Below are 18,905 nucleotides of genomic sequence, written 5' to 3'. Positions count from 1 at the left end.
TCTAATACAGATGTATTTGAAATTCTTGTTTTCTGAATTTTTCACCGTAAGAGTCAGCTCTAACATGAATGGCACATAAAAAGAACAAGAAGAATACAAAACATAGTTAATATTTATTTCATCAAAAAGAGTATAGTGTACATAATAGGAAATGTACTACAAGGTCAGTCTCAAATAGTACCTGCATAAAAATTTTTAATATTTTTTAAAAATATTAATCAAATATGGTAGATCAAACGTTTTAGTACAACAGTCATGGGTGATATAAGTAACAACTAACAACCTATGTAAAGAGCAAAGAGCGGGATCAGTAAGTGATGAAACTGGCAAGTACAGAGGTCAAAAGTTTGAGGTGATTAATACTTTTTAAGGGAGCTATAATAATTAATCATAACAACAGCAGTAATAAGAGTAACTGAATGGGTGAAATCTAGAGAACAGTAAGCTATACAGTAACAGTCGCAGTCATAGAACCACGCAGAACATTCTTTCCTCAATTATAGCAATCTATCCTTTTCCTATACCCTTGATGGCTCTAAACACTTCCTTGGCACATTCATATATGGTCTAATACTATTATTAAAGTACAATATCAAAGCTCATTAAAACTCCTATTTAACTGTAGCTTTTACAACCCAAGCAAGCATTTGTTAAGAGAATCAAACTTATGACCCTATTTAATCAAGCCACATTAAAAAAATTTTACATATGTGCTAAAGAAAACTGGATGTATCCTGGCTTATCTGTATCCCTGGTGCCTAGTACAGCACCACCTGGTGCTAAGTAGCTCCTTGACAATATCCTCTCTAATCAGTTGGAGGTTTCATAAATAAGAAAACTTGAGCTACTGATGAATAAATTATTTTCTGAGGCAGGGCAATAAGTTAAAAACTATTTCTTAATTACTTCAATTCATTTCTCCTTACCTGAATTTCCAGGAAGTATCAGCTGTTTGACAATAGGAGGTCGCACTGGGGTTGAGGATGGAGAATTGAAACCACTACTGTACGGGCTACTGGCATTTGGACTGTACGGACTTGTATAACTGACGGAGTTGAAAGGATTATTATACAAATTCTGCCTCTTGAGAGCTGCATTAATGACAAGAGAAACAATCAAATTGAACAAAAGGCTAGTAACATTTCAAAAAATTTCCTGTTAGGCAATTCAGTAATTCATTATCTCAATTTAAATACAGAAACATTTCTACGGGGTGGGCGGGGGGGGGGGGGGTAATATCACATTAATAATCCCAACAAAATATCTCCACTATCTTAAATTCGGTTACGCAAATAAAAAGAGAGCCACATCAAACAAAAATATTGTAAGATGTTACAGAAAAACCCATACAAACTTTTTGGCTAACCCAATAATACCACAGGAAGAATATCTCCTCAATAAACTATTAACTACTAAATTAAGTTACTTCTGTCTTGTTGGGAAGTTTATTCCCACTGTTGAATAGCCTTTAAAAATAAAATGAATATAAAGCAATTTGTGTTTTCTCATTTTTTGAATACATACTGCTAATAACAACAAAAAACTATGAAATAATGAGTTTTAAACATAGCCTTTCCTAAGTTTGGATTTTAGAAGAAATAAAACAATATTGACTATTTAGTGAAAGTGAAGTCACTCAGTTGTGTCTGACTCTTTGCGACCCCATGGACTGTAGCCTACTAGGCTCCTCCGTCCATGGGATTTTCCAGGCAAGAATATTGGAGTGGGTTGCCATTTCCTTCTCCAGGGGATCTTCCCGACCCAAAGACTGAACCCAGGCCTCCCACATTGTAGGCAGACGCTTTAGCTTTACCGTCTGAGCCACCAGGGAAGTCCACTGACTATTTAGCCCATATTAAAGTCAAACATGCAAGAATTCTTTTTTAAAAAGAAAAAAAGTTCCCACCACTCCCATTTTCTCAGCCAAGGAGAATACTTCTGCTAGAAAAAGGTAAAACATCTGTGCTATGTGTACAAAATTATAAAAGTAGTACGAAAGATCTCAAGTGAAATTATATGTAAGAAAAATTAATACTTAAAATATTTTGGGGGGCACTTTCCTTTATGGTCCAGTGGTAAGAAGCCACCTCACAATGCAGGGTACACAGGTTTGATCCCTGGTCTGGGAAGATTTCACATGCTGCGGAACAACTAAGCCCACATGCCGGAACTACTAAGCCCGCACACCACAACTGGAGAATCTGTGTGCCGCAACGAAAGAGTCCTCATGATTCAAGAAGGATCCTGTGTGCTGCAACTGAGACCCAACGCAGCCAGCCAAATAAACACATATATAAAAGTATTTTTTCCTTTCCTCCACTCTATTCTAAAATCTACCATTTACTCATGTTTATGACCATTACCGAAGTATGATGTAGAATACATACACAGATGTGACATTGTACTTTTTCTCAACAGGCCTATCGCCAAGTACTGCAGGGAGAAAAAACAATGATTTCAAGGCAAAATGAAATCAGTAGCATCAAAAAAGTGCAAAGATGCTAATGGAAATGAGGAGATAGGAGTAATTCATTACAACTGACAGAAAATAGGTAAGGCTTTTTGGAAGAAGAGGCAGTGGAGCTTAAATGGATGAGTAGTAATTTGATAGGGCACCAGAACTGAGCAAAGTGTATGGTTTCATCTGTGTTTATAACAAACTAAAGCTGTGTCATGAAAATGCATACTGTGTTTAGGGAATAACAGTGAGTAATCTAGAAAGGTAAAGTTCATGGTAAGGAACAAAACAAGAAAAACCAGCTGGGGCCAGGTCACAGGAGGCCTGGAACGCCATGCTTAGGAGTTTGAAATGTGTCCAGTAGCAATGATAACACCATTAGGGACTTCTGAGCAAGAGTACTATGGTCTAATCAGCACAGGAAAAATAAATGGTAGAAATCCTAATGTTAAATAACTGAACTGGTTAATAAAGGTGACCAAAAAAGGGAAGAAAGGGATAAATATTAAAAACTACAAAGGATTACTAAAGGGCAAAAAAAAATAAGATGGTTCTGAAGTTTCTGGTTTGCTTATAGGCAGAGCACTGGTTTTGAGAGAAGGCAAACATGTTTTCTGTTAAGTTGGATAGTATAGTAAGCTGGTCGGTAGTACAGTTTTACACATATTTCACCATGAGACAAGACATCATTAAACATATTGAGTATGTAGTACATAGCTTGATCTCAATATATCAACCTGAGCAGAAATAGGGGTGTTCGTTCCTTCCTCTTTACTCTGATTTCCTTTGAAGCATATTCTCTATATGGTTATTTATTTAAATAACCAGCACTGCAAGTTCTCAACTCAAATTTTAACTTTCTTTTTCTTGAAAAATTTTAATCATACTCATAACATTAGTTAGTATATATTACCCAAATCCCCTTTACTTATATCTCTAAGTCTAAGTTTTCATGGGCTTCAGTCTCATATACACTGCCCACTTAATGTCTCCCCTGAAGATATGGCAAATGCACCCCCAAAGCAACTCATTCTTTTCTCATTTTCATTCTCAAAACCAATTCATGTCCAAATCCAAACTTATTCTTTCTGAGCTAAAACAAATTTTATGTCTGCGGTCCTTATCTCAGAACGGTAAAAACATTCACCCTATCACACTAGCTGGAAACACAGAAATCAGTGCCGATACTTTCTTCTCCCCCAGTTCCACATATTTGGCTTATTCCTTTTTCCTTTCACACCTTTTCATCTTGGTATGACCCTTTCTCCCAACGCACACTGCTCAGCTATCATCATCAACCCTCCTCAAAACCATCCTATGTTCACTTTTGGCCTTCTCCGCTCTAATATAGTCTGGGATGACAAAATGTTCTGGAGAAAGAGGCGACGGCAATGTGAATGTACTTAATGCCATTGAACTGTACACTTAAAAAGAGTTAAAGTGGGGAATTTTATGTTAAATAAGTCTTACAACCAAAAAAAAAAAAAGAAGATGGGCAGAGAACAGAGAAGGGAGAACCTTAAAGACTGAAAAGAAAACTGTAGGGAGTGTTTAAGACAGGGTAAAAAAGATAATGCATTATCATTAAAAAATAAATAAATAAACAAGAAAAGAATGTCTTAGAAACACATGGTAGTTCACTGAAGAGAAGCCAAGTGTAAAGGAGCAGAAACTGTTGTGCTGGAATACAATAGCTAAATTTCTAGGAAGATGTGCCTTATCAAAAAATACATTTAAAAAAGTATTTTCCCTCCAACCTGAGAAAAGAGAGGTTTAGGACTATAAGCTTCAAACTTTAAACAGCCAAATTACTTTTCCTTTAAATATATACAGTTATAGCTACTGCTCTGTGCACACAGCTATAAGATCTAAGCATTGTTGAGCAGATCCAGTACTTGATTACACCTAGTTTCGGTTCAAGAGTAACAGCTTCTCTTACAGGCTCCTACTATCTTTAATAACTTTGTCATAATAAAGCAAAATGCTACTCACTCCAATTGCTACTTCTGAAGTGTAACAGCTTTGGTTTTCTCCACTATGTCTATCCCATACATTATTTTCTTAAAATAACCACTGCTCCTTACAGGCAAACTACACTTTATGCCAGTTTAACTGTGTACATTCCCCATGCCTCCCCTGACCACTGGGAGCTTAAACCCTGAAAAAAAAGAGCATGTACTTCAACAAAAAAGCCAAAAAAGGTAATCTTAAGGACACAGCTGCCAAGTAAACACAAAGTAAAAAACAAAAACCTATTCCAAATTTGTAATCATGCATCAATCTTTTACTACATGAGTTTTCCGGGAAACTATTACTTTTTTTGGTCTTCTGTTTTTGTTTTTTTGGCCATGCCATGCGAATTGCGGGATCTCAGTTTCCTGAACAGGAACTGAACCCAGGCACCAGCAGCGAAAGCACTGAGTATTGACCGCTGGACATCCAGGGAATTCCTGGAAACTGATATTCTTAAGACAATGACAGTAATTCCAAGAAAGAATCAATAATATTTTTCCTATATTTCCAACACACCAGTATGCTACATTAAATGCCATCAATAGTGACACATATATTTGATTAGCTTTGTGAATGCTATTAAACAGGGCATAAAAGCAATTTAAACCTAAAATGCCAAATAAAAAAACGAAGCAAACAAAAAGACGATAGGCATGAATACATTTACTAATCACTACCATGAACCAGAAAAACATGCAAGGCTCTTTCATAAAGATTATCATTTAACCCTTAAATAACACTTATAAGATTTCATCATCCTTATAAGAAAACTGAGCTCAACAGAGTTAAGTAATTCACAGGGTCACAAGCAACTAAGTGACAGAGTGAGAAGGAGGTCTCTAAGGTTCTCCATCTGATTCCTTCTATCACATCAGAATTTCCCTGAGGCTGGTGAGATGATTTCAGATGATACCAGACAAAACATTTTTTAAAATAACCATTTGTTCTAGTTTACATTAGAAAAAAAGCTTGTCATAAAATCCATTATTTCACAGATATTTTTTAGCATGAAGCTAAATAGAGATTAAAAAAAAAAAGAACTTATTAAGTAAATAACAGAACAGGGTTATGTGCATATGGCAAAACCTCACAACAGCATGCACGATGTGATCTGAAAAACACCACCAAACAAGGACCTGCCTTCCTAAAAATATATCATTCAACATTTATCTGTTTTTTGATTAAAGAAAGCAAAGGGGTGAATTTACAAGAAAAATTACAGACATACCTGACATAGTTTGATCAAGTTTGTGGATAAGAGACTTTTTAGCACATTCAACATCAGGACTTGGGTAATCCAAAACTTGCCTGCACCAAACTAAAGGACTAACCGATTTCTGCATTGGTGTAAGTTTTTTCTTTGGTGATGAATATAGCCTAGGAGAAAACAAAAAACAAAAAAAGACTAATGTTAGTTACTAAACACAAGGTTATAAAATAAGGGATCTTTTGAACAGATTTAAATTGGGGGATGAGAAGTAAAACTGATGGAGTATTTTTAAATCACCCACATCTACTTTCTACACAGGAAGAAAATATTATAACTATCAATACAAATCCAAATCTCAACTATTAAGTGAACTCAAAGGAGGCCAACTGTCCTGTCCTAAAGTGTGTCTTATTTTTCTTTTACTCTCATTCAAAAACTATGAGGAAACATGTTTTTACAATAGTTTATTCTGTTTTCAGTAGTTCTTAACTCCCTAACATAACCATATCATTAGGGCTTTGTCTGGAAGTCAGATAAATACCTTGCTTTCCAATTCCCAGTTCCCTTCCTACCACAAACCACATGAAAATTTATCATTAGCAATTCATTCCTTTTACTTAAGCAATAGCCCCTCTGTAGCCCTCTTTTCAAATGATGGTATGTTAGAAAAAAGCAATAATTTAAAAAATCCTTAATAACAATACGATCCAATTTACTAAATTACTTCAGTTTCAGTAAAGCAGAAAGAAGACATAAATTTTATAAGTTCCTGGAGAAGGTATATAAAAACAAAAAGGTGAGAAGACAGGAGACAGGTGTACTTTAATTTCCTAAGTAAGTGTTAGTCGCTCAGTCATGCCCAACTCTTTGGGACCCCATGGACTACAGCCCATCAGGCTCCTCTGTCCATGAGATTTTCCAGACAAGGATACTGGAGTGGGTCGCCATTTCCTTTTCCAGGGGATCTCCCGACCCAGGGATTGAACCCAGGTCTCTTGCACTGCAGGCAGATTCTTTACCGACTGAGCTACAAGGGAAGCCTACTTGATTTGTTTTTCCTCGAATGAGTTCAGACGGTATCAACTGATGTTCATCTCAAATGTGACTCTACAGGAAAAATGTGAAGTTAACTGGACTCTAACCAGAGTGGTTTCCAAATTAAGACACTTTAGGTGAAATCTATGATATAAACAAAATTATTGTATTTCCAATGGATGGGATGTAAAATCAGCTCCTTTCTTGGATCCTACTGACACATGGAGGATGGGGAGCGGGAGACAAAGGGCCCCATTTCCCACTGCTTCCTTGTCTTGTTGATGCTAGATAGAGGTGAAAGTTCAGCGGTCTCACTGGGCCTCTATGACTTAATTTTAACAGAAACAGGGTAATGAAGTAATACTTTTCAAGTTTTATTGACAAGTGAAAACTTGATAATCTCAACCTACTGTAAATTATATTAGCCATCAATAAATTGGCTGTGTCCATCAGAACGCCATCCCTCTTGATTAAACTATGTATCATTATGTAAGAAATTCAAAAGCATCAGATTGAAAAAAATGTTTTCAGTAGGCAAACAGTTATTTTAAAGAAGTCTATGTGTTTGTAAGAGATGAGCAAAGGAGATAATACATACAATTACTGCAAGCACTTTTGTTTGGGGTTTTCTTTAAAATTTAGGGTTAGGGAAACACTTGGTTTTGCTAAAGAGACATTCAGTTACATGCTACATACAATACAGCTTATGTGTCCTCTGGCAGGTTTAAAAGTACTGTGAAATGTCAACCAAAGGTTCCCTGACTGAAAAATAATTTGGTGCCAACATCATATGGGCCAAAGTGTTTTATTTTTAGGGATCATTTTAGTGATGGGACACTGAGATAAGAGAACAGAGTAGCAGAAGATAGTTTGCACACATAGGGTTATTGAATCATTTTCCCTCTTTTCATCACTTGAGGAATAGACAGTTTGCTACATTACCTTTTATCTGTTAACAGAAGGCAAGAGCATTCTTTATTGCCAATAAGGGGATTAAATATAGGATCTGTAGGGAGAGAAGTAGTTTATACATGTAGGATCAGCAGGACTTGGTGACAGATTAATGATGAGGGTAGGAAATAAAAAAGATAGAGGAATCCAAAATTGTTCTACAGTTTTTAGCTTTTTGTGACTGAAAGTACTACAGCGCCACTAACAAAAACAGGAAAGCTACCATTCGTGTGGCATAGGGGAGATCATGATGTTTTAATAGATTCTGAATTATTGATGCTTTATTCATTTAGTTTATAGTAGTTTCTGTATTTTTAAGATGCTAAAAGTACCTTACAACTTTCAAAAAAAGTACAACTTTTTCAAGATATAATTTACATACCATAAAATCAACCCGTGTAATCTCTGTACCATAAAATCCATTGTATAATTTGATAAATTTAGTATTTAATTATTCCAACCATCACCATGTAACTTTAGAATTAATTTATATTACCCTAAAAAGAAACCCCTTTTCTGTTTCTACCTCAAGCCCTAGGCATTAACTAATGTGCTTTCAGCTCCATGTCCTTTTCTAGACATTTCATATAAATGAAATCATTCAATGTTTTGTGTGTATGGCTTCCTTCATGTGCATTACCAAAGTCTGAAAGAAAGAGTGAGGCTGGTGCCCTGGGACGACCCAGAGGGATGGTATTGGGAGGGAGGTGGGAGGAGGGTTCAGGATGGGGAACACATGTATACCTGTGGCGGATTCATTTTGATATTTGGCAAAACCAATACAATATTGTAAAGTTTAAAAATAAAATAAAATTAAACAACAAAAAAAAAAGAAAGAGTGAGCACTGCTACAAACCAAAGTCTGAAAGAAAGAGTGAGCACTGCTACCAATACTAAAAGAATTGTAAGGAATATCACGAACAACTTTATGGCAACAAAGGAGGTATGACAGATAAATTTCTAGAAAGATACAAGTTATCAACTGGGACCCAAGAAAAAATTGAGACTCTGTAGAGATTATAAAAAGAAATTGAATTAGTCATGAGGAATCTCCCTCCAAAGAAAAGTCCAGGCCCGATGCCTTCACTTAATAATTTTATCAATACTAAGGAAAAATAATGCCAATCCTGTACAAAATCTTTCAGAAGACAGATCTAACAGTGAAAGACTGAATGCTTCTCTGAAGACTAGGAACACAGTTAAGGATGTACGGTATTATCATCTCTATCCAGTGTGGTACTGGAGTATCTAGCCAGTGCAATATGGCAAGAAAAAGAAATTCAAGGCATCCATATGGCAAAGAAAAAGTGAAACTGTCTTTATTCACAGACTGTGATCCTGTACATAAAAAATCCTTTGTAGAATCTACTGAAAGCAAACAAAATCAACTAGATTTAGCAATAGGATATAAAATCAACAGCTCTCCCTCCACAAAAAAATTGTACTTCTATGTATCGATGAAGAATTCAAACATGAAATAAATAATTCCATTCACAATAGAATCAAAAAGAATACTTAGGAATAAATTTAACAAATGAACTGCGAGAGTTGTACACTGAAAACAATTAAAACATTGCTGAGAGAAATTAAAGAAGCCTTAAATAAATGGGAGAGATGCCCATGTTCACAGATCTGAAGACTCAATATTAACATGTCAATTCTTCCAAACTGATCAACAGAATTAATACAATCCCTAAAATATATCATCAGACATTTTTATAGAAATGGACAGCCTGATTCTAAAAGTTACATGAAAATGTAAAGATACAGAATGGCCAAAAGGATTCTGAAAAAGAAAAGTCCTTTTTTTAATTTCAAAATCTCTAATCTTGCTCCCTTCCAATTCATTCCATATACTGCAGGTGAACTGTTTTCTAAAATATGAATCTGACTATTAACATTACTCTACTAAAACTTGGATACCAGTTTTTTAATATGTATTTATAGGCTGCACTGGGTCTTTTTTGCTGTGCATGCACATTCTCTAGCTGCAGTGAGTGGGAGTTTCTCTTTGTTGTGGTGCAAGGACTTCTCTTTGAGGTGGTTTCTCTTACTTTGGAGCACGGGTTCTAGGAGCATGGACTTCAATAGTTGTGGCTCATGGGCTCAGTTGCTCTGCAGCATCTGGGATCCTCCTGGACCAGGTATCAAACCCGTGTCCCCTGCACTGGCAGGCGGATTCCTAACCACTCGACCACCAGGGAAGTCACTATGCCAGTTTCCTTTTGCCTTACAGTCTTTTCCAAAACACAGCTCCCATGACCCTTGAGACACAGCAATGATCTAACCATTGTAGTACCTTTTTTTTTTTAAGCTACATTTCTCACCCTCCTCCATCACTCCAATCTAAATAAAAGCCATATGGTACTAATTTCTAGTCTTGAAAGCCCAATACTTTTGCTTCTAGGTCATCTGTATATGCTGTTCCCCTTGCTCAATTCCACTTTGGGCTTACCTTACCTTCTCCTTGTCCAACTTCAGCCAGCCCATTACTACTTTCTACTGAATCTCATCTTAAATATGACTTGTTCAAGGGAACCTTCTTAAGTATCTTTCATAAGACTGTATTAGGTGCCCCTCTATTTACTATATAGTGAAGAAAGGTGTTTTAACAAAGCATCTTTGGATCTACTTAGACATGGCTCACCAAAAAGAAAATTCCACCTCTAACCTTCTCTGAATTAAAAGAAACTTACTTTATTCATTTTTGTCCTGTCTGAAGTTTCTGAGTTGGTATTTATAAGTTGAAGAGAGACCTGTAAAAAACTGTTAGCAATAAAAACATTAAACATGGATAAACCTCAGAAATACTAAACTAAGTTAAAGAAGTCAGCCACAAAAGACCACATACCAGATGATACCATTCATATGGAATGTCTAGAAGAGGCAAATCTATGAGATGGAAAGTAGATTAGAGGTTGCCTAGGGATAGGAGAGAGGCTGGGGAAAGAGAAATGGGTAGTGACTGCTAATGGGGATAAGAATTCTTTTGGGAATACTGAAAATATTCTAAACCAAGATTATGGCCATGGTTGTACTATTCTGTAAACATGCTGGAAATAACTCAATACTACAAACAGGTGCTGCTGCCGCTGCTAAGTCACTTCAGTCGTGTCTGACTCTGTGCGACCCCAGAGACGGCAGCCCACCAGGCTTCCCCGTCCCTGGGATTCTCCAAGCAAGAACACTGGAGTGGGTTGCCATTTCCTTCTCCAATGCATGAAAGTGAAAAGTGAAAGTGAAGTCGCTTAGTCGTGTCCGACTCCTAGCGACCCCATGGACTGCAGCCTACCAGGCTCCTCTGTCCATGGAATTTGCCAGGCAAGAGTACTGGAGTGGGGTGCCATTCCAAATTCTATCTCAGTGAAGGTATTAAAAAATCTGTTAGAAATAATTGGCCTTTTAAGATATTGCATTTTCCCTTAGAGTAATCAATACAAAGGAATTAAACACCATTAAATGTAATTTATGTATATTGCTAAAAGAACTAATAAAGATGTAAGAATATGAATACTAACAATATGAATATTAAGAAACTAATCATTACAAATCATATTTTGACCCATAAAAATCACACATGCCTGTATAATATGACCTGTGATTATTAAAAAAAAACTAAGAATATAACTATTTTGGAAAAGCAAGAATTTTAGTAATATATTTAGAAATATATATTGTGGACAGTATACAAAAAATATCTTCATGACCCAGATAACCATGATGCTGTGATCACTCACCTAGAGCCAGACACCCTGGAATGCAAAGTCAAGTGGCTTGGAAGCATCACTATGAACAAAAAGAGTGGAGGTGATGGAATTACAGCTGAGCTATTTCAAATCCTAAAAGATGATGCTATGAAAGTGCTGCACTCAATATGCCAACAAATCTGGAAAACTCAGCAGTGGCCACAGGACTGGAAAAGGTCAGTTTTCATTCCAATCCCAAAGAAAGGCAATACCAAAGAATGCTCAAACTACCACACAGTTATACTCATCTCACACGCTAGCAAAGTAATGCTCAAAATTCTCTAAGCCAGGTTTCAGCAGTACGTGAACCATGAATTTCCAGATGTTTCAGATGGATTTAGAAAAGGCAGAGGAACCAGAGATCAAATTACCAACATCCACTGGATCATCAAAAAAAAGCAAGAGTTCCAGAAAAACAGCTACGTCTGCTTTACTGACTATGCCAAAGCCTTTGACTGTGTGGATCACAACAAACTGTGGAAAATTCTTCAAGATATGGGAATACCAGACCTCCTTATCTGCCTCCTGAGAAATCTGTATGCAGGTCAAGAAGCAACAGCTAGAACTGGACATGGAACAACAGACTGGTTCCAAATAGGAAAAGGAGTATGTCAAGGCTGTATATTGTTACTCTGCTTATTTAACTTATATGCATCATGAGAAATGCTGGGCAGGATAAAGCACAAGCTGGAATCAAGACTGCCAGGAGAAATATCAATAACCTCAGATATGCAGATGATACCACCCTTATGGCAGAAAGTAAAGAGAAACCTCTTGATGAAAGTGAAAGAGGAGAGTGAAAAAACTGGCTTAAAACTTAAAAAGTTGGCTTAAATTTAAAACTTAAGTTTTTTTCAAAAACTTAAAAAAAAATATTTTTCAACATTCAGAAAACTAAGATCATGGCATTCGGTCCCATCACTTCATAGCAAATAGATGGGGAAACAATGGAAACAGTGAGAGACTACTTACTTTGGGGGGCTCCAAAATCACTGCAGACAGTAACTGCAGCCATGAAATTAAAAGTCATTGGAAGGACTGATGCTGAAGCTCCAACACTTTGGCCACCTGATGCTAAGAGCCGACTCACTGGAAAGACCCTGATGCTGGGAAACAGTGAAGGCAGGAGGAGAAGGGGACGACAGAGGATGAAATGGTTGGATGGCCTCGCTGAATCACTGGACATGAGTTTGAGCAAACTCTGGGAGATGGTGAAGGACAGGGAAGCCTGTTGTGCTGCTACAGTCCATGGAGTCTCAAACAGTCAAACATGACTTAATGACTGAACAACAACAAAGAAGTGATAATAATCTCCCCTCTACCAATTCTGTCCTCTGAAGTTATTAATATTTATAATTTGCAGTAGGTTTCTCCTGACTTTTCTATACATACACATAGCAGACACATAATTAAAAGATGAGAGGGGAGACTGGAGATACTTTGCTGAATTTAAGATAACCACAATAATTACTTTTCATGTTGCAGTCAGCTGAAAGTAGGCTAACAAAGTTAAGATTTAACTTAAAGTAAAAATAAAAGCTATATTAAAATTATTATTGAAAAACTTCTGCAGATTGGTATGAAAACTTTTACAAGCTAAGGAAAATCAGATTTGAATACCTCAAAATCATCCTCTCTATTTACTGAGTAAGGCATACTCCAAGCAAAAGATTGGAGCCTCTGTCTTCACAAAGCTCAATATATATTCCCTGCAATAGTAATGACATTTCCAGACTGTTAAGTATTTGATCCTGAATAAAGTGTTAGTTGCGCAGCCGTGTCCAACTCTTTTCGACCCCATGGACTGTAGCCCGCCAGGCTACTTTGTCCATGGAATTTCCCAGGCAAGACATACTGGAGCAGGCTACCATTTCCTATTCCAGGAGGCCATCCTGACCCAGGGATCGAACCTGCATCTCTTGTGTCTCCTGCATTGGCAGGTATATTCTTTACCACTGCGCCATGTGGGAAGCCCAAGATTTTTTGTCCTACCGCATCTAAATATAATTTAATAAACTATTAGGATTGTGTTGCTTAGTCATGTCTGACTCTTTTGCAACCACATGGACTGTAGCCCACTAGGCTCCTCTGTCCAAGGGATTTCCCAGGCAAGAATACTGAAGTGGGTTGCCATTTCCTTCTTCAGGGGATCTTCCCAACCCAGGGACTGAATTCACATATCCTGCAATGGCAGGTGAATTCTTTACCACCAAGCCACCCCGAAAGCACAGCTCTTATGAGACAGGTACTATTATAATCCCTGTTTTATAAATGAGGTCACTGAAGCATAGTGAGATAAACGACTTGCCCAAGGTGACATAGCTGTTAAGTGGCAAAATCACGATTGCTTGAGAACAATTGCTCTTAACTATCATATTTTTCCAACTAATACCATTACTTTAAAAAATGCAAAAGATACTTGTAAAGACGTCAATATAATAATCATCCTAATGGCCTTCTGCTGTTCCCTGCTTTCTTCTAAGCCCTATGAACCACAAAATATAAAGCTGTAATTGATCCTACTATTACAAGGAAAAAAATCACAATGCAACTGAAGAAAGTATCTTTAGTTTATTTGTAATTATGCAATTGAAGAAAAGTATCTTCAGTTTACATGAAATGTAAGTCTTTTTAAATTTTAGTAAATAACAGTGGTAATTATTTGCAAGGCAAATTCATTAATAAAGTCTTAGAACAGTTTACAAGCCCCCAAATGACATCAGCTGCAGGGTAGAATACAGATATAAATTGCTAGTATGTCAGCAAAACACAACATGCTGAATCAAAAAATGGCAGAGCAAGTAGAAGAGACTGAAGAAAAGTTTTAAAGTAGTAAATCTCAAACTTCTGGACAGTGACATGCTATGCTTCCATTTTCATTTCATGAGTCTCTTGATTCTCATTTTGGTATGGTGTGGGTTTTTTAATTTTAAGAAAATAAAAACAATTTTGATATTCCTTGGGATGCCACAAAACTGAGGCTGGAAATTACTTCTTTAAAAAGGCAAACATCTAGTGTTGAGGCATAATCATGTACTGCTGGAAAACAATAGTAACAATGAGATCAACTGGGAGTGTAGCAATCAGAAAATGAGTTGTTTCTTTTTGAGAAAAAACATCAGGAAGACTGAAGTCTCAAACTATATGAGATGCTGCAAATTATAGCAAAAGCATGTATCACATCTATATATTTCATGAAATGTGTGTGTGGTTCATATTGATTCTCTTAAGAGTATTTTGCTTGTCAACAGCTAATTTTATCTGTGAAATGCCTTAAACAAGACTTCAGCTGTTTAAGAAACCATGGTTCTTACAGCTAAGAAGTTAACTTTTAGCAAACGATATGTTCTTCAAGTCCTAAATAATAATAATGTATGTGTGTGTGTGTCACTTGCTCAGTCATGTCCAACTCTTTGCAACGCCATGGACTGTAGCCCACCAGGCTCCTCTGTCCATGGGATTCTCCAGGCAAGAATACTGGAGTGGGTTGCCATTCCCTTCTCCAGGGGATCTTCCCAACCCAGGGATTGAACCTATGTCTCCTGCATTGCAGGCAGCTTCTTTACCATCTAAGCCACCAGGGAAGCCCAATAATAATGTATACTGACTTTTAATGGTTTGTCAACCAAGCTTAGGTTTTTAAAATTAATATATATTTTTCTTAGTGTTGGAAAGGTTTCTGCAAAAATATCTGAGAAAAGATGTGAAAGCAGCAAGTTAGAATTTACTAAACACTGGTAACAAAGATTTATCAACACAATAAACACCAAACTGCCTTCTCAGAGAATCTCCTATTTGCAGTATTCCTACAGGTTCTAAAATTAGATTTTTGAATTATTGTAAAATTAGAATATTTTGTCCACTTTGTGAAAACACAAATCAAATAGGAATAGAAGAAATAAAAATACATATATTAAGATAAACATATATTCAAATATAAGAATTTAACCGCAACAATACGCTAGCCTAAAACATTAGGTAATTACAGTGCTAATATCTTTATGTTACATGACAGAGCAGTAAGAGTAAGTAATACATTATACTCTGCTTTTAGAACTAAAGTTAGTATTAAGGCCAGTCCAGACATTCTCTTTTCTTTTTCTTTTGAAAAGATAGATACAGAAAGATAGGAATGAGTATGTGAGGGTTCCTTATCATTAAAGTGTACTGTATACCGAGATGGTTAGAATGCATAAAATACATTTTAGGGGGTTTGGGGGAAAGTATTTAACAATGTCCTGGAGAGAAAACCCAATCTAGTCCTCTACTGTTCAAGCCTGCAGTTGTATATATACATAAAAGTTATATATATTTAACACTCTGTCATATACAACTCCAAGCATCTCAGGGCCAGAAATATTCGTGTCATCTATTATGGCCCACTCTTATTCCCAAAGATAACTGCCTGGCACACAGTAGTTTTTCCTAATGTTCAGAATATTACTATTTTATTACTTAGAAATGTGTATGAAGCAAAGTTACTAAATCAGATACTTCTTCCTGCAATACAGCACTAAATATTTCTGATTAAGTAGACAATGTAAGTATGCTTTAGTGTAATACTTGGGGTGATTTTGCCACCAGGAAACATCTGGCAACATATGACATTTCTGTCTGGCCAGGGGTGTTGCTAGACATCATAGAATACACAGGACAGCCCTCACAACAAAGAAGTATGTGGCCCAAAGTATCAATTCTCTCATATAAGACAGTAAGATCAAAATGCTATTTTTAAGCAATGTAAATTAACTTTCTTATAAGCTATGTAGATATAAAATATCTACACTGCTTAAAAATATCATTTTGATATTACTTTTATAGGGCTTCCCTGGTGGTTCAGACAGTAAAGAATCTGCCTGCAATGCAGGAGACCTGAATCTGATCCCTGGGTTGGGAAGATCCTCGGGAGGGGGGCATGGCAACCCACTTCAGTATTCATGCCTGGAGAATCCCCATGGACAGAGGAGTCTGGCAGGCTACAGTCCATGGGGTTGCAAAGAGTCGAACACGACTGAGCAACTAAGCACACAAACATTTTATAAGCGGAATGAAACAAATCTGATCTTGAATCATTTAGCTTGGTATGACTGTTTTTTTTGGCAATCAATTGTAAGTGGTTGGGATGAAATGGAAAGACCATCATCACGGCTCAGTACTTTGATTTGGATTCCAGTTTTGCTATGTGTTTCTGGACCCAAGAGGTGGGTAAAGATCAGACTTGGTTTTCTAGCACACAAAGATACCTACATCTCCTGTTCCCACCCACATACCACTGCCACATTATTCTTTTCAAAATACCATTTTGTTAAGGATATTCCAACACTCAAAAACCTCCTCCTAGATTTCAGAGATCATCCACAGTATGGTCTCCAATCCAATGATTCAACTTTCTTCAGTTCAGTTCAGTCTCTCGGTCGTGTCTGACTCTTTGTGATCCCATGGACTGCAGCATGCCAGGCTTCCCTGTCCATCACCAACTCCTGGAGCCTACTCAAACTCATGTCCATCGTGTCAGTGATGCCATCCAACTATCTCATCCTCATCCCCTTCTCCTCCTGCCCTCAATCTTTCCCAGCATCAGGGTCTTTTCCAATGAGTCGGTTCTTCGTATCAGGTGGCCAAAGTATTGGAGTTTCAGCTTCAGCATCAGTCCTTCCAATGAATATTCAGGACTGATGTCCTTCAGGATTGACTGGTTGGATCTCCTTGCAGTCCAAGGGACTCTCAAGAGTCTTCTCCAACATCACAGTTCAAAAGCATCAATTCTTCGGCGCTCAACTTTCTTTATAGTCCAACTCTCACATCCATACATGACTACTGGAAAAACCATACCTTTGACTAGACAGAGCTTTGTTGGTAAAGTAATGTCTCTGCTTTTTAATATGTTGTCTAGGTTGGTCACAGCTTTTCTTCCAAGAAGCAAGCATCTTTTAATTTCATAGCTGCAGTCACCATCTGCAGTGATTTTTGGAGCCCCCAAAAATAGTCTCTCTCTGTTTCCATTGTTTCCCCATCTATCCGCCATGAAGTGACGGGACTGGATGCCATGATCTTAGTTTTCTGAATGTTGAGTTTTAAGCCAACTTTCTTACTTGTTCCCTAACAAACTTCACAGGCTTTGCTTCATCCTACTCAGATGAGGCACTCATTCTTTTCCCTGTACTTTTTGATTCAGAAAGAAATACCCATTGATCTATCTGTACCCATTGTTGGAAGCTGGTAAAGAATCTGCCTGCAATGCGGGAGACTTGGCATCGATCCCTGGGTTGGGAAGATCCCACTCCAGTATTCTGGCATGGAGAATTCCCTGGACTATATAGTTCATGGGGTCACAAAGAGTTGGACAGAACTGAGTGATTTTCACTTTTCACTTCCTCACATTCAAGTCCATATAAATTTTTCTTTTAAGAACTCTCACTGCTGGTTTTACAGAGAATCAAATTCTGTTCTCATAATGTTTCCAAGTTAAACTCCAAGCACTTGAAGGCTTAGTGTAAAGCCACAGTCAGTCATTTAAACAAACGTTTATATGATAGCTACCACTGGCCAGGCATGGTGCTAAACAGGAATCCAAAGATAAATTAAGACAAAACTGAATGATTGTACCCAACACAGTACTTGTTAGCTCTCTCAGTCATAGGCAGTACTACCATCGAAACCTACAGCACCTACTCATCAAGTTCCAAACCTCCAGATTCAGGTTTCTAGGATTCATCTTTTTTGGGAGGATTTTGTTTTTTCAATCCTCTCCAGATCAGCCCGAGTGAAAAATAACCAATGGTAAACAAGAGTTTCACTATGACAAGTCAATGAAAAACCCATTATCTTCCTCCTAGGGGGGAAATTAGCAGGTTCACTCAAAAGATAGTCACATCCTAAAACTATTAATTTACTCCTTCTATATCTACTAGTTATTAATAAAGACATACAATATAATCTCTATAATTATAAAATACAGCACTAATTAGGCACGAAATGCATATACTTAAAACCTCCTCACTAACTTGATAGCATCTATTAAATTCCATTCCTCATGTTTATCAGACTCACAGGTTATTTGTGGACTTAGCCTGGCTCACTCCTTGCTTCTTCTTCATACTTTTCAAACAAAACAACCCTTAACAGCCACACACGGTTGGGTGCTTTCTGACTCTCTCACAGACAAATGAGCAGAAGTTCCTGAATGGAGTAGTGGAGGGTTGTGCGTGGGAGGAATCTCCTTCTAGTAAATTGTTAGAAGTGGGATATGGTTTGATTCATCCTCATGAATTCTAAACCTCCAAATTTTAACTAAACACTATTTCTCTATTTCTAAGTATTTCCATAAACTTCACGGTACTGCATTATCTTGCTTATCTATTATTTTTCAGATTTCAAGAAGATATAATCACTTTTTATTTTCCTCCCTATAGTTCTTTAATATTGTCAAGAAATTGCAATTTTACTCCAGAATTTGAACCTTTTCCAAGATTAAAGCAAACTGTATATTTTG

General features: G+C 37.0%; 1 protein-coding gene across 2 annotated transcripts in view; it reads right to left on the bottom strand.

The window, feature by feature from the left end:
* Positions 1-18,905, bottom strand: part of SLAIN2 (SLAIN motif family member 2) — a 71,879-nt gene that overhangs the window by 39,655 nt on the left and 13,319 nt on the right. For both annotated transcript variants that reach the window (XM_070791413.1, XM_070791412.1), the window contains exons 2-3: positions 5,700-5,848; positions 927-1,091 (exon numbers count right to left, since the gene is read on the bottom strand). In XM_070791413.1, the coding sequence (XP_070647514.1) occupies positions 927-1,091; positions 5,700-5,848 (314 nt within the window). The remainder of the gene's footprint in view (positions 1-926; positions 1,092-5,699; positions 5,849-18,905) is intronic.

Source organism: Bos indicus, chromosome 6 (genome assembly GCF_029378745.1).
Source record: "Bos indicus isolate NIAB-ARS_2022 breed Sahiwal x Tharparkar chromosome 6, NIAB-ARS_B.indTharparkar_mat_pri_1.0, whole genome shotgun sequence".
Taxonomy (NCBI): domain Eukaryota; kingdom Metazoa; phylum Chordata; class Mammalia; order Artiodactyla; family Bovidae; genus Bos; species Bos indicus.
The sequence above is the reverse complement of the archived record's forward strand: the minus strand, read 5'-3'. Positions and strand labels throughout refer to the sequence as shown.